Genomic DNA, 13,808 nt, shown 5'->3' with positions numbered 1-13,808 from the left:
ACTGGTTCCTGCAGTTTGTTGATTAAATCTGCATTTTCTTTCTCTCAAAAATAAAATGAAAGAGTACATTTCAAAATAAAATGGGGTGCAACACTTTCGATTGAGAGACGGGACCGACAGGACAGCGACCTCTAGAAACGTGAACAGATCAACAGCTCCACAAGCTTTTGCTGGTCTATTTTAAACTTATTTTGCTAGTGAACATGCACCCCACCTGGCAGCAAATAGCAAAGGACAGCTCAGCCAGCAAACAAAAATAAACTACCCTCGGATGTATCACAACTAATGCAATCTCAGTTAAGGAACATCTAGATCTTGCCGCGGGATAGCTTTGGAAATCCACTGGTATGAGAAGCAATTTTATGCATGTGCTTTGCTACAGTCATGCTAACATGTTATTACTCGTAGTGAAGTGCGTGTGTATGCCTCTGAGGTGACCTCTGTATGTTTAGGAATCAATCCAAGACACAGATCAACGTGTCAATGAAAGGCATTTAAAAGATTGAGCAAAGTTAATCAGTTCCCTCCTATCAATATTCAATATAAGAGACACTTTGTAGCCTACTTTTTGACACCACCCTTTTTTTGTTCCATGCATTTTTGTAATTTTTAGGAAATTCAAAGAGTAGCCAGATTTCCCTCACTTGTATAGTTTTAGGAAACAACCGATTGCCCGCCAAGTTTTGTGCTGTAAGTGTGTTTGTTATTCAGCAACTGTGGCTTTGTTTTTCTTCTCCTATCTGTTTAGTTAAACATCACCACAGGGTTTTTCCACTTTGAACAGACAACTAGATCAAGAATTCATGGAGGCTGAGGTAGACCTTTCTGCTCAGGGACAGCACGCCTCATTTCTGCTGAAGCAGCTGGACAGAATGAGAGCGGTCACGGAGCTCACTGACGTGGTGCTGCTGGCAGAGGGGGTTCCCTTTCCCTGCCACAAGGTGGTGCTGTCTGCTTTCAGTCCCTACTTCCAGGTAAAATGGACATGCTGAGAATTTTTTTGAGGATAACACAACATGACCCACTCTGTGTTTTAGAGAGCATGTTGGAAATGTGTTGATGATGTTATGGAACATAAAATCATGTTGTCCAGGCCATGTTTACATGTGGTCTAAAAGAGACCTGGGGAGGAGAGGTGCCTCTCAGAGACACTCCTGCTCAGAGCCTTGAGCTGTTGCTGAACTACATGTATCGTGCTGAACTCCCCCTCTCCAACAGCAACATCCAGGCAGTGGCTGCTACAGCCTTTCTGCTCAACGTAGATGGAGCATTCAGGTAGGCAAACTAACTGGAAAGAATTAGTATTGATTATTTTTTACCAGGTAATCTTTTAAAGGTATATATATATATATGTATATATATATATATATATATATATATATATATATATATATATATATATATATATATATATATATATATATATATATATATATATTAGGAATGGGCGATATTTTACCGTTCACGATATACTGTCAAAAAAATTCCTCACGATAAGAATTTGTCATGTCGCGGTAAAAACGATAAATTCCCGTTGATGATGTTTTTGTGTAAAGCTGATTTTTGGAAGGAAGGAAGGAAGGAAGGAAGGAAGGAAGGAAGGAAGGAAGGAAGGAAGGAAGGAAGGAAGGAAGGAAGGAAGGAAGGAAGGAAGGAAGGAAAGAGGAAGGGAAGAGGAAGGAAGGGAGAAAAGAGGAAGGGAAGAAGGAAGGAGAGAGCAGGAGGAAAGAAGGAAGGAAGGGGAAAAAAGAAGGAAGAAAGGAAGGAAGGAAGGAAGGAAGGAAGGAAGGAAGGAAGGAAGGAAGGAAGGAAGGAAGGAAGGAAGGAAGGAAGGAAGGAAGGAAGGAAGGAAGGAAGGAAGGACAGGGGAGAAGGAAGGGAGAAAACAAGGAAAGGAGGAAGGAAGGGAGAAAAGAGGAAGGGAAGAAGGAAGGAAAGAAAGAAAGAAAGAAAGAAAGAAAGAAAGAAAGAAAGAAAGAAAGAAAGAAAGAAAGAAAGAAAGAAAGAAAGAAAGAAAGAAAGAAAGAAAGAAAGAAAGAAAGAAAGAAAGATAAATTCCCGTTGATGACAAACATGGCAGATCTGAGAGCGAGATAGATTCATAGTTACAAAGGTGGAGTTGAATTGGTATTTTTTTATCGTCATTTTTATCGTTGTCGGGATAAATGCCAGAAATAATCGTGATACATTTTTTAGTCCATCCGCCCATCCCTAATATATATATATATATATACACTACAGCTTAGAGTTTTTTAACCCCCTTTGGCTTGCCTCATTACCTTCTTGTTGCTGAGTTCAGGTTGTGTCAGAGGCACATGGAGGCAGCGTTGGACCCGTCCAACTGTATTGGTCTGTACCACTGGGCCAGAGACCTTGGGGCTACTGATCTGGCTGACTGTGCCATGAGGTACCTCTGTCAACATTTTACGAAGGTGGGATGCTCAGTTCCAAATAACCACTAATTTATGGTGCTATTTAAAATATCATGGCTCCAAGATAAAACATGTACTTAATCTCTCACCTTCAGTGGACACCAGCGCTTTCAACATGGAGTTCCTCTCAGGGAGGAATTTTTAGTGGAGAGATAGGGTTACATAGAGAAGGCCAATTTTCACCAGCTAAAACAACTTGCATCCAGCAAGTACAGTCGACATTTTAGGATGTGTTCTTGCACCTTACATTTTGTCAAAGATACATTGATTGGAAAATTATGCTATAATGCCTTTTGCATTGATAAGGAGAAATAATGGCAGATGAGAAAGCTCCTAAATGTAATGGTACAATGGTCCTGGAGCAGGAAAACATAAACAACAAACAGATCAGTGGCCCTTGAGGACCAGAATTTGGGAATACTACTTTAGATGGTGAAAACCTCATTGTGGTTATCTGTTAAGCCGGATTTATATGTCTGTGTAAAAGCTATGCCATAGCTACAGCGTACTTTTCTTCAAATAGCCTAGCTCCTCTTCAGAACAGTATATTGAGTCTCCAAACTGAGACTGCTGTCTACTGTAGGTGAGATACCTACTTCTCATAATTAATACACTCACAAAGTATCGCATTATTGGACAAGAACATGCTTGTTGCCGTCTTCCAAACTTTCTCCAATCGTTTATCCTTGTTATTTGTGTAGAGATGTGCACTTCTGAAAATCATCTTCTTCCGGCTCTCAGTGAAGGCTTTTTCTGCTCCCGCTCCCTCCCTATCTGCCCTGCTGCTGCTCTTTGTCTTGTCACTCTTAGAGCCTCACTTTTCACATCCTCCGAAACCTTCTACAATCATGGAATTGGTTAACTGGTCTCTCAGTGCAATTGACTACATTTGCTGCTGGATACACGATGGACCCCTGGAAGATGTGGAGGATCGTGTGTCTGTCTATACTGTTGGTCGAGGATGTTGAAGATGCCTTCATAATTGGATTTATGATAACAGGATTTCTGCTTTTTGGAGCTGGTGGTTACCTGGCATATCGACTAATTTGGAAGTCGTCGACACCTATTCTGGCCCTTTCGGAGCTGTTGAACGTGGCTGAAGGGATAAGCTGCGCGGCCAACACTCAGACTCTAACGTTGGGGGAGCAAAATCACAAGCTGGATGCGACTCTTGAACAGAATCGCAGACTAGCTGCGGTTTTTGAGCTCGTTTGTAGGATGGAAAAGACCTTGGAGAAGTTGGAAGCTTGGCTTGGCGGGAATTGACCACAAATTCGTCTGTTTGGAGTCGCCATTAATGAATCAGAGACTTAAGGCAGATGGAAAATGACTGGAGTCTACCTGTCCTAAATACAATTGTTGATTCTATAATCTGACCTTGACAGAGCGGCTTGGCAGGCCGCTCCAGTCACAGTCTCCCTGGAGGAATGAAAACAGCCTCCCCTTCCCCCAGGACATCTGTGGACCTGTATCAGAACTGTACTGAGCCGTTCGATAACATCAAGGACAATGGCTGAGGAGTAGCTCTGGGGAAAGTTCACAGTCAGGCTCCCCTCTTATCAGCCCCCCAACACTTGGATCAACTGTGCCAGGACCCCCCCCCCCCCACTTGCCCACCCCCCATACGTTTTCTTTATGATGTTGTTTTGCTGTGTGTATGTTGCTTTTCTGTGCTGAGGTGTTTTTTGCACCATGACACTGTATTTAATACACAGTATGAAGATGCCTTTTTTTCCCTCCTCCATCCTTCCTCCAAGAAATGGCGTCCGTAGAAACAAATGGTGCCAGCGGTGTTAACCGGAGTCAAGTTCTCTCGTCTGACTATGTCTGACTTAGCAATAAAGTTTTATTCTGATTCTGATTCTGGAAATCATGTATAAACTTAGAATTATTATTTTATGATAAAAATTCACAATGGTTTTGTACCTTTTTGTCCCCTGACATTTAAGGTTTGTGAGGAAGAAGAAGTGCTGGAGTTGGATGCTCAGAGTCTTGGGGACCTGCTGGGTTCAGATGATCTCAACATATCTCGAGAGGAGGTTGTTCTGGAACTGGTGCTGCGCTGGTTGGAGAGGCGCAGGGGTGACTCGCAGAGTGAAGCGCAGGCTCTGGAGTTACTCAAGCATGTGCGGTTGGAACTTGTAGACCCTGGATTTCTTCGAAAAACGAGGAGGAGGAACCCGGTGAGAGGGCATGGCAGAAAGGGGCAAAGTAATGAAATTTGCAACTTTTAGTTAACATTCATCAGATAAGTTAGATGCGATGAGCAAATGAATATTCTTTGAAGCCTAGAAATAAATCTCCCAGGTGCTGCTACGGGATGCAGAATGTTTTGGGAGGATTGATGCTGCTCTCCAGACCTCAGGTCTCTCAGAGGCTTCAGCTCCACCTCGGCCACCTCTTCGGTATGGCATGGAGACAACTGACTTGCTGCTCTGCTTGGGTGGAGTGGATGAGGAAGGAGTGCCCGTCCGACGTGGCGGACTTGCTGACCTCAGCTTTTGCTTTGCCCCACGTGTTAGAAAGGCATTTTACATCCCATCTCCACTGAGAGGCTGTAGAGGTATGGGGCAGGTCACCGCAGGAGCAGTGACCCGAGACAACAATGTAGTGGTGGCTATAGAAGCAGAAGATCAACACAGGATGAAAAGAGTTGATATCTACAGGTGTGTATGTGTCAAGATATGCAGTAGATAAATAACAAATATGAGAAATGTTTTCCACTTGGCCCTGCTCTGAATATCAGTGCTGCTTGTATATGTTCCAGGTATTGCAGTTCAGAGAAGAACAACTGGGTGGAAGTGTGCTCAGCACCCTACAGGGACATGTACGCCTTAGGACTTGTAGGGGACTCCCTTTATCTGATAGGTGGTCAGATGAAAGTACATAATCACTATGTGGTCACTAAAAGCGTGGAGAGATGGTCCCTGAAGAGAGGAGACAGTTGGCTCAGCTTTGCTCCTCTGCCACTTCCCTTAGCCTGCCACTCTGTTGTGAGCCTAAAGGAGCATCTCTATGTGCTAGGAGGTTGGACCCCACAGGTACAGAGGGAGGGTAGTTTTGTACTCAGTATTAAATGTGCTGTAGAAGAAAAATAATGATGTTCCCTTGACCAAGAGTATTCTGGTTCATTTTTAGGCTTAGACCAAAAAATTAATACAAAACAAAGGTGAGCAATTAGATCTCCACTGCTGATCCTGTGGAAATTCTTTGTAGACAGAGTCAGGGAAACATCAAGCACACCACTGTTTATCTGTGGTTTCATCACCCACAACACTGAGTGGACACAAAGGGTTTAATTTTGTTTTATAAATTATAGTGTTGTGTTTTAAATCTAAGACTTGAACCACTTCGGGGTGCAGGCTTTGCAAAGTAAGAGCCTTAGCACCCTCTAGTGGTCACATTAAAATATATTTAAAAACAAATCTTTAGATCAGGGGTTTCCATTCTGGTCCTCGGGCCCCCTGTCCTGCATGTTTTAGATGTCGCCTTGCATCAACACACCTGATTCTAAATAACAGCCCTCATTACCTTGTTATCAAGGGTAGCATTTCAAACATGCAGGACAGGGGGGCCCGATGACCGGAATTGAAAACCCCTGCTTTAGATCTTTTTTTAAAAAGGTTCATCCTGAATGAAGTGAAGTTAAATATATTCACTGACTTAAAAAGACATGTGTGAAATATTCCATTTAATGCATTGTGGTCCTACTACATAATTTACCTTCATTCTCTTTCTCCTTTTGCTTTCCTGTCATCCTTCAGGATCAGCCAGATGATGAACCTGACAAGCTGAGCAACCGAGTCTTTCGGTTCGATCCCAGCAAAGACAGGTGGACAGAGTGTGAAAAGATGAAATACTCCAGGTATCGCTGTGGCACATCAGTCCTCAATGGGGAAATCTACATAACAGGTCAGACTACAAATCTATGTGATTGTATACAGTATTGTATAATAGTACGTTTTATGCAGGAGAACAGAAAATCGTGTGTGTTTGTTTTCCAGGGGGTATAGGATGTGATGGAGATGACCGAGGACAATCACGTCGCTGTTTGAGCTCAGTGGAGATCTACAACCCAGATACAGATACCTGGAGGTCTGGACCAACACTCCCCACATCCCTGCTCTCTCTTCGAACCAACACCTCCAACACAGGAGTGGTAGATGGAAAAGTCTACATCTGTGGATACTACAAAGGGGCCAGTCAGTGTCAATTAACATTCATGGGTTCTTTTTACATATTTTCAACTTCAATTTCATCCATATTTTGGAGATGGCTGAAACTCTTCCCATAGGGCAAACTGAAGCCACACTTTCTGTTTGCACTAGAGGGGCATTTCAAACTAACTGATTAGGTATTTTCTCTGGAAATTAGATTTTTTGTAAACCATCACTAACATACTTTTTTCCACAACTTCAGGCCGTCATGAGATCATTACCAAGGAGATTTTGGAACTGGACCCTGAAGACAATGTGTGGACAGTGGTGGAGAAACGAGCAGCCATGCACGACTCCTATGACGTCTGTCTGGTCGCTAATCTCAATCCTCGAGATCTCTTCAGGCCCTAATGGCCCTCTTCGTGACGCTGAGCAACAATGATGGGGCCTGATATGTGTGGGAAGTTACATTTTACCCTTTCAGTCTTACAAAATTTGACCAGAAACAAGATAAAATATGAGAGTGAACTCTACTTTGGTGCAGTTTGTTGCAATACAAAACACCAGTTTATTTTATCTAAGGGAGCTATAAAAGATAAATAAACAGTCCATTTTTGTTTTACCACAAAAAAACCTAGTTCATGAGAACATTTTCATTTAGGTTCATGTTTGATTACATTTCGGCTGCTTAATCTATTTAAAGCCACTTTACATAGTACTACCAGTTTTGACCACACGAGGGCATATAGAAAGGAACCACTAATGAGTGAGGCCAGTCAGATGCAGCTGCATCTCCCACGTCCCATTTGGTCCCACACAGGATCCCACGGTAGAGAACTTCTTAGCATCTTACACGAAGGGTTGATACATGAACTTCCTTGTAATATGCTGCTCCCTCATGGATAAATGTGGTACTGCTACATAGTGCCTTAAAACCGTCTCACATTTGGTTGTGTATATAGAAACATATGGGAACCACACATTAGTTGTTAATCAGAAAAACAATGTAAAGTTTAGCCTGTGCTATTCAATTTCAGTTCATGAACTGCATTTTTTTAAGTGTTTACTTTATTAAAGTTCTTTAATAGTAGTAGTATTAGTGTCCTGTTGTTTCCTTTATCCTTTGTAGCTGTTATTGGATTAGAAGTACTTCCTGTACAGAGACCCTAAGTGAGGTGTGCTAGAGGGGGAGAAACCTAAAAGCACATGGCAGAAAGTTAACATCTAGGAAGAAAAAAATCTATGTTTTCATGACATGAAGGAATCCAATTTCATCTATTAAATTAAGATTTATGGGACTTGATAGTGTAGTTACACTGCTAGGTATTTGAACTGAATCATTTTGAAGACAAGTGTTCTCTTGCAAGGAAACAAGAGCAGGTGTGCCTGTGGGAGTGATGCATGCAAACGTGAGAAACTCCTTCCACATTCCCAGAAAAGATACTTGGCCACAGCTTGGCCATTCTAAGGTCAGAGACAATGCAGTGGTTACTGGTGTTCGTTGTGCGTGAGTAACTAAAAACTGCTTCTTCTTTTAAGATCTTTCAGCTGCATACTCATGTTATTGCATATTTAATTTTCACCTGGACGTTTGATGAATTATTGATTCTTAATTTGCAATGCTATAGTTAAAAGTTGTTATCTTTTACGTTGCTAAACTGTGTGTAGTTTGCTTGGATTGTCTGTTACACTGGGTCACAACCCTGTTGATACAGGGAAACTAGTTAACAACTCCTATTTAAATTTGAACAGTGCTCTGTGAAAACAAATTTCAATCATAGCTTTTAGCTAGGAAATAAAATTATTTAAAACATCCGGAAATGTAAATCTTTTTACAGCTAGATATGAATCGAATGTGATCCCACATTTTTTCTGAGTAATCAACATTGTTAAAAACACACGGTCTGTTTCTCTTCTACTTCCCAGAGTACCTTTTTATATGCATCTCTAAGCAGTCCGTATTTCAAAAGAGACAATGCATTTTCCAAGTGACCCACCCAAAAAATTACAGATACACTGCAGGTGGCAACGTGAGTGGGTCTGTGCAGATCTGTGAGAACACCCTCTGCTGTGTGGGCATTTACCTGATCAGTGATGGCCAGCCGAAGGTCGACACTCTTGGTACGAAAGGTTAATCGCTTCATTGGAGTATTCAATTTCAATTTTGTGTTAGATGTGCTATTATTCAAGCTAATTAAATTGAAGTTTTTGAAATCCCCAGTTCATATATATATATATATATATATATATATATAGACCTAGAAACTATATATATATATATATATATATATATATATATATATATATATATATATATATATATATATATATATATATATATATATATATATATATATATATATATATATAATATAACTCAATCTTACTATAACTTAATATATACATTTCTATGGGCGCAGCATGGGTTAAAGCCATATATATATATATATATATATATATATATATACTGTATATATATATATATATATTCAATTCAATTTTATTTTTATAGCATCTATTACAACACAAGTTGTTTCCAGAAGATAACATCCTATGTATACATGTATATATGGTAATATTAGTGCATGGAAGGGTTCTCATATTTTATGTTATCATTTTTCTGATTTTTACATTATGTTCCAGCTTGTGATATGGTGGAAACGTTTTGCCCAGATGCAACCTGCAAAGCACATCAAAGTCTCAAAAATCGCTTCATTAGGTGTGTGTGCAGCACAGACCTCTGCAACAGCAACATTACGTGGAATCCAGAAGCAGAGCTGCCTCCGTACGTCCCCTCCTATTCTACAGGTATACTGATGGCACCTAGAGCTAATTTCTGGATAGACCTAGAAACTTACAGTAGTTTTTAAAATTACAACCTGCACCTTTAATTTAATGCACCGTGTTTTTTTGTTTTGTTTCTTAGCTGGAACCATGAAAACGGCTTTAGTGGTGATCCTGCCTGTTGTTTGCTTCATAATTCTTGCTACTAAATGGAGAAGCTTCCGTAAAGAGAAAGGTAAGGTCATTTTTGTATCTAACATGGTATTATGCTCTCTGAGGGGGGAGGAGGGAATTCCCATTTTGGGTACAATGTCTGATACCTTACAAAATACATCGTTCCCACATTTTCTAAACTTAATTAAGTTCTCATGATGTCTTTACTCAGCCTTGAAATGCTTTCGCTTTCTCAGATAAACTGACCTTGCTCTTTATCTCTGTCACACACCTCCCTTTTACCTTTGTTACTTAAATATTTAAATATTTCAGTAGAGTTGCAGTCAGACTCTTTTAAAGTGACTGTATTGTTGCGTCAGATTACTTTTAATGAGTCTGATTTAATATCTTATTTTAGAGAAGGATCTACAATCTTCCTGTCACGATTACAGTATACAACCACTATGTTCCTGTCAAACAAACACTTCAGAGAATTATATTACTGACATTGATCTACAGCAGGTAAGCCCCATTATGAAATAGATTGAATTTATATCTCACAAGTCTGCAAAGTATCACTGAGCCATGAAGTTGGGTCCTGTTAACTCTTTTTCTTTTATATGTACTACAGGCTGTGGGTCAAGGACATTTTGCAACAGTTTTTCAAGGGAAGTACAAAGGTTCTGTGGTAGCTGTGAAAATTTACCCTGCAGCCTGGAGGCAAACATTTACAAAAGAAAAAGAAATTTATGAGCTACCACTGATGAAGCATAATGGGATTGCCCAGTTTATAGGTACTGGGCAGAAACCAGAGGACAACAGCTGGTTTATTGTACTGCAACACGCTGACTATGTGAGTAAAAAACTGTTCCTTAAAGATCAAATATATAATTAACTAGCAGAACGTTGTGTTGTGATTTAAAAAAATGGATCACTTTAGCTCTGTCCAGATACTACATGATGTGTTATGAGATGCTCAGAATGAATATTAAGAGTATTTCCAATAAAGAAATTCTGCTGTCTTCATAGCACTGAGCCCGCCAATGTTTCAGATGAGGATAATTGGTGTCTATGATTTTAGGGTTCTCTCTATTCCTTTCTGTGTAAACACACCACCACCTGGATGCAGTCACTGAAGTTGTGCCAGTCCTTATCACAGGGACTTTCATATCTACATTCTGACCTCCGCAGTAACGGTACTGGCCAGAATTATGAATGTACATGTGCACAATGTGGCCATGCTTCTCTGTGAAATTACATGTACTTGTCCTTTTCTTTCAGATGTCCACAAGCCTCCTGTGGCCCACAGAGACCTCAGCAGCTCCAATGTGCTGGTGAAAGCAGATGGTACCTGTGCCCTGTGTGATTTTGGATGCTCCACCGTCCTGCGCTCCTGTTCAGGCCATCGTCTTTGGCAGCACCAGACCAAAAACATGAAAGTGAGACGATATGATTGACACAAAACACAGTAATACTGTATGCATGGACATGGGAAATTGCTTTAAAATATGGCTGTGCAACGTGGATTGAAATGAAACATGCAGTTTTGGAAAGTGTAACACAAAGAACCAACCTATTCCCATTGTTCTAGGGTCATGATCTGTTTGGCACGCTGCACTACATGTCCCCAGAGATCCTGGAAGGCTCTGTAAACCTGAGCAGCAACTCATACCTCATGCATGGGGATGTCTATGCCTTGAGTTTGGTATTGTGGGAGATCTGGATGCGCTGCTCGGATTTATTTGAGGGTAAGTTGCATTGACAAGAAAAATGACATTCTGGCTAGAGATAATGCTATAAAGAACTATTACATGGATATATGTACATTTGTTAGCTGTACAGGAGGGAGAGCGATAATTTTTTCTGATGTAGAACTCAATCAATAAAACATAAATACAGGTCAGAGGAAAGTACATACAATACTGTATTTGATAAAACAAGACCACCATATTGCACATTCTTCAGTAGGGAATTGCACATCCACAGTGACATGTATTACTGCATGTATCATAAAAATAAGTATAACAATATTACAGTTATTATGTTTGTTTATTGTGTTTTATCAAGAAAGAGGATGATCATGGAAAAAATTACTATTCATGAGTAGTGATTTCATTTCCTACCACAGAGGAAAAGGTCAAATAAGTGACGATCAAGGTGAGAAGAGTCCCTAGCAATAGGTTGGTTCCCATTAGCCGGGGTCCAGGATGGTTTTACACGACTTGACCATTAACTTGTGTCTCCACAATCAGGAACGGAGTCACATTGTTGTTTGGAAAGGAAAGGTTGTAAGTGTCTGCACTTTCATGAAGTTAAGGGATATTGCATGCAATAATTTTCTGAACACTGTAAAAACTATGCACTCTATCTGATAAATTAAATTTCTAAAAAGCCTTTGTTGTGTGTAAAGAGCAGGTATTAATTTGCTTACCGTAGTTGTTTCTCTAAAAAGGTATCGTATCCAGCACTTTGTACAGTATAGATGTTAATGGGTTTTTCTGTAGTTGAAATAAAGTTTGTTTATTTGTCTAGTTATTTTTTATTTTCAACCTCCCTTAAACGTTATCACCAGTGTTTCAATCAAGATTCAAGGTAGAAAATGATTTTGTAATTGCTGCAAATGCTTCCATCTGCAGGTGGCATTGCTCCACAGCATCTGCTGCCCTATGAACTGGAGCTGGAAGCCAACGTCACGCTGGAGAGACTCATCTTTTACGTGTCGGAGATGGACAAGAGACCCTCCATACCTGAATCCTGGGAGCGGCGACCACAGGTATTTACTGGGGCTTTGTTAGCGAACATGCAGTTGTGTTGGCTGCGTTACAGCAGTGGACTCTTATAAGTGGGCTCACTGAGTATTAAACATTCACAGGGATCTCTGCTGAAGGAGCTCCTCACAGACTGTTGGGACCGTGACGCGGATGCCCGATTAACAGCTCCATGTGTTGTGGACAGATTGTCTCCTTTCAGTCTTATGTAAAGTGACTGGTCACTTTTATGATAACTGTTCCTCATTTAGATCATATCAATGAAAACCTCAATATTTGCCATTTCTAGGATACTGGACAGTAAATAAATTAATATAAAAAAATGTAAAAGAAATAAAGTATTGCAACATCTCGTCATATCACAATAATAATTATTTTTGGGGGGCATGCATACAATAAATATATAAAAGTGGGGCAGGTGAAGATATCGTTGATTGGTGTCTTATTCGCCTGAAGACCCTTGAAAGTAGATCTGTGATGCTGAAGAGGAGGAATAGGGTACAGATCATGGGTGGATATATGGATGGAGTCTTATTTGTGAGATTTAATGGCTTAGCAGTAACAACATGCCTGTTATGAACTCAAAAATTTTAAAATACATGATCTTTTTATTCAGCTTATGTTATATGCTGTTTGTTTTTAGATGCCACAGAACCAAATTCTAGGTCTTTCTAGAGTTTAAAACAATTAGGAACGCATTGAAATTTCATATCAAACTAAGAACAACGCTGCAATGTTAAGCAATATGGTGGTGGAGAGTAGCAGTGTAGTCATGGACAGTCAGACACTCAAACAAACTAACTTCAGAATTCCAGCAGCAAGTTGGATAAAACTATGGCATAGAAATGTTTGGATGGTGCTTCTTTTCAGCTCTCCTCTAAAGGCTTTTTTTCTTATCTTATTTTTTTGTTGATGAACTTTTGCTAATAAAACAAAATGTGTCATTTACAAAGTGTCCTGTTTTTCTTTTTTCTTACAACTTATTAGATATTTTGCAAACCATTATATTCTGCATATTTACATTTTTTATAATATCTTGTAAACAGATAATAGATTCAGATTCAGATTCAGAGAAACTTTAATCATCCCCGAGGGGCAATTCAGGATAACCAAGCAGCAATACAAGTACAGTAAATCCGCTCAGCTGCCGGCCGGTCGACCACAACGAGCAGCGACCCGAAACCGGAACAAAGCAGAGAAAGGGTGACATTGGGGTGGGGGATGGAGGGAGGAGGGAAAAAAAGGCATCTTCACACTGTGTATGTACACAGTGAGAAAATGTAAAAAATATATGGGGTCAATTTACTTTAGCAATCACTAAATCTGTTAAGTGGCATTTGTGTCTCCTAATATAGCCTCTAGACTTATTGCGCATGCAAGGGAAACATTATTTGCACTCTTATTAACAAAGGTTTCAGCACTTTTTTTACCCATGGCGTAAAAAACTGTTTTTTTTTTTCTTTTTAATGAATTATCAGAAAAGTCATCCACATTTAGTAGTTAAGTGTAAAAGC

At 40.0% G+C, this 13,808-nt stretch overlaps 2 protein-coding genes across 5 annotated transcripts; both read left to right on the top strand.

Moving 5' to 3' along the window:
* Positions 1 to 201: 201 nt before the first annotated feature.
* On the top strand, positions 202 to 7,679 carry LOC133457111 (kelch repeat and BTB domain-containing protein 12-like). 4 transcript variants are annotated; one of them, XM_061736008.1, is made up of 10 exons: positions 202 to 345; positions 785 to 974; positions 1,094 to 1,275; positions 2,300 to 2,432; positions 4,382 to 4,615; positions 4,740 to 5,098; positions 5,200 to 5,473; positions 6,197 to 6,344; positions 6,437 to 6,634; positions 6,852 to 7,679. In XM_061736008.1, exons 2-10 carry the CDS (start codon positions 804 to 806, stop codon positions 6,998 to 7,000), a joined length of 1,848 nt encoding a protein of 615 aa, XP_061591992.1. In that variant the 5' UTR covers positions 202 to 345; positions 785 to 803; the 3' UTR covers positions 7,001 to 7,679. The 4 variants fall into 4 exon arrangements, with proteins under 4 accessions (XP_061591992.1, XP_061591991.1, XP_061591993.1 ...); XM_061736007.1 differs by having other exon boundaries at positions 749 to 974; XM_061736009.1 differs by lacking the exon at positions 202 to 345 and adding an exon at positions 675 to 690.
* Positions 7,680 to 7,830: 151 nt separating this feature from the next.
* LOC133457112 (bone morphogenetic protein receptor type-2-like) lies at positions 7,831 to 13,183 on the top strand. The gene is made up of 11 exons (XM_061736011.1): positions 7,831 to 8,096; positions 8,516 to 8,710; positions 9,233 to 9,397; positions 9,516 to 9,608; positions 9,945 to 10,048; positions 10,158 to 10,379; positions 10,608 to 10,722; positions 10,808 to 10,965; positions 11,118 to 11,274; positions 12,163 to 12,299; positions 12,399 to 13,183. The coding sequence occupies exons 1-11, from the start codon at positions 8,069 to 8,071 to the stop codon at positions 12,504 to 12,506; spliced, it is 1,482 nt and encodes a 493-aa protein (XP_061591995.1). The 5' UTR covers positions 7,831 to 8,068; the 3' UTR covers positions 12,507 to 13,183.
* The last annotated feature ends 625 nt before the right edge of the window (positions 13,184 to 13,808 follow it).

Source organism: Cololabis saira, chromosome 12 (genome assembly GCF_033807715.1).
Source record: "Cololabis saira isolate AMF1-May2022 chromosome 12, fColSai1.1, whole genome shotgun sequence".
NCBI classification, from domain to species: domain Eukaryota; kingdom Metazoa; phylum Chordata; class Actinopteri; order Beloniformes; family Belonidae; genus Cololabis; species Cololabis saira.
Note: the sequence above shows the minus strand (reverse complement) of the source record. Positions and strands in the feature narration are given on the sequence as shown.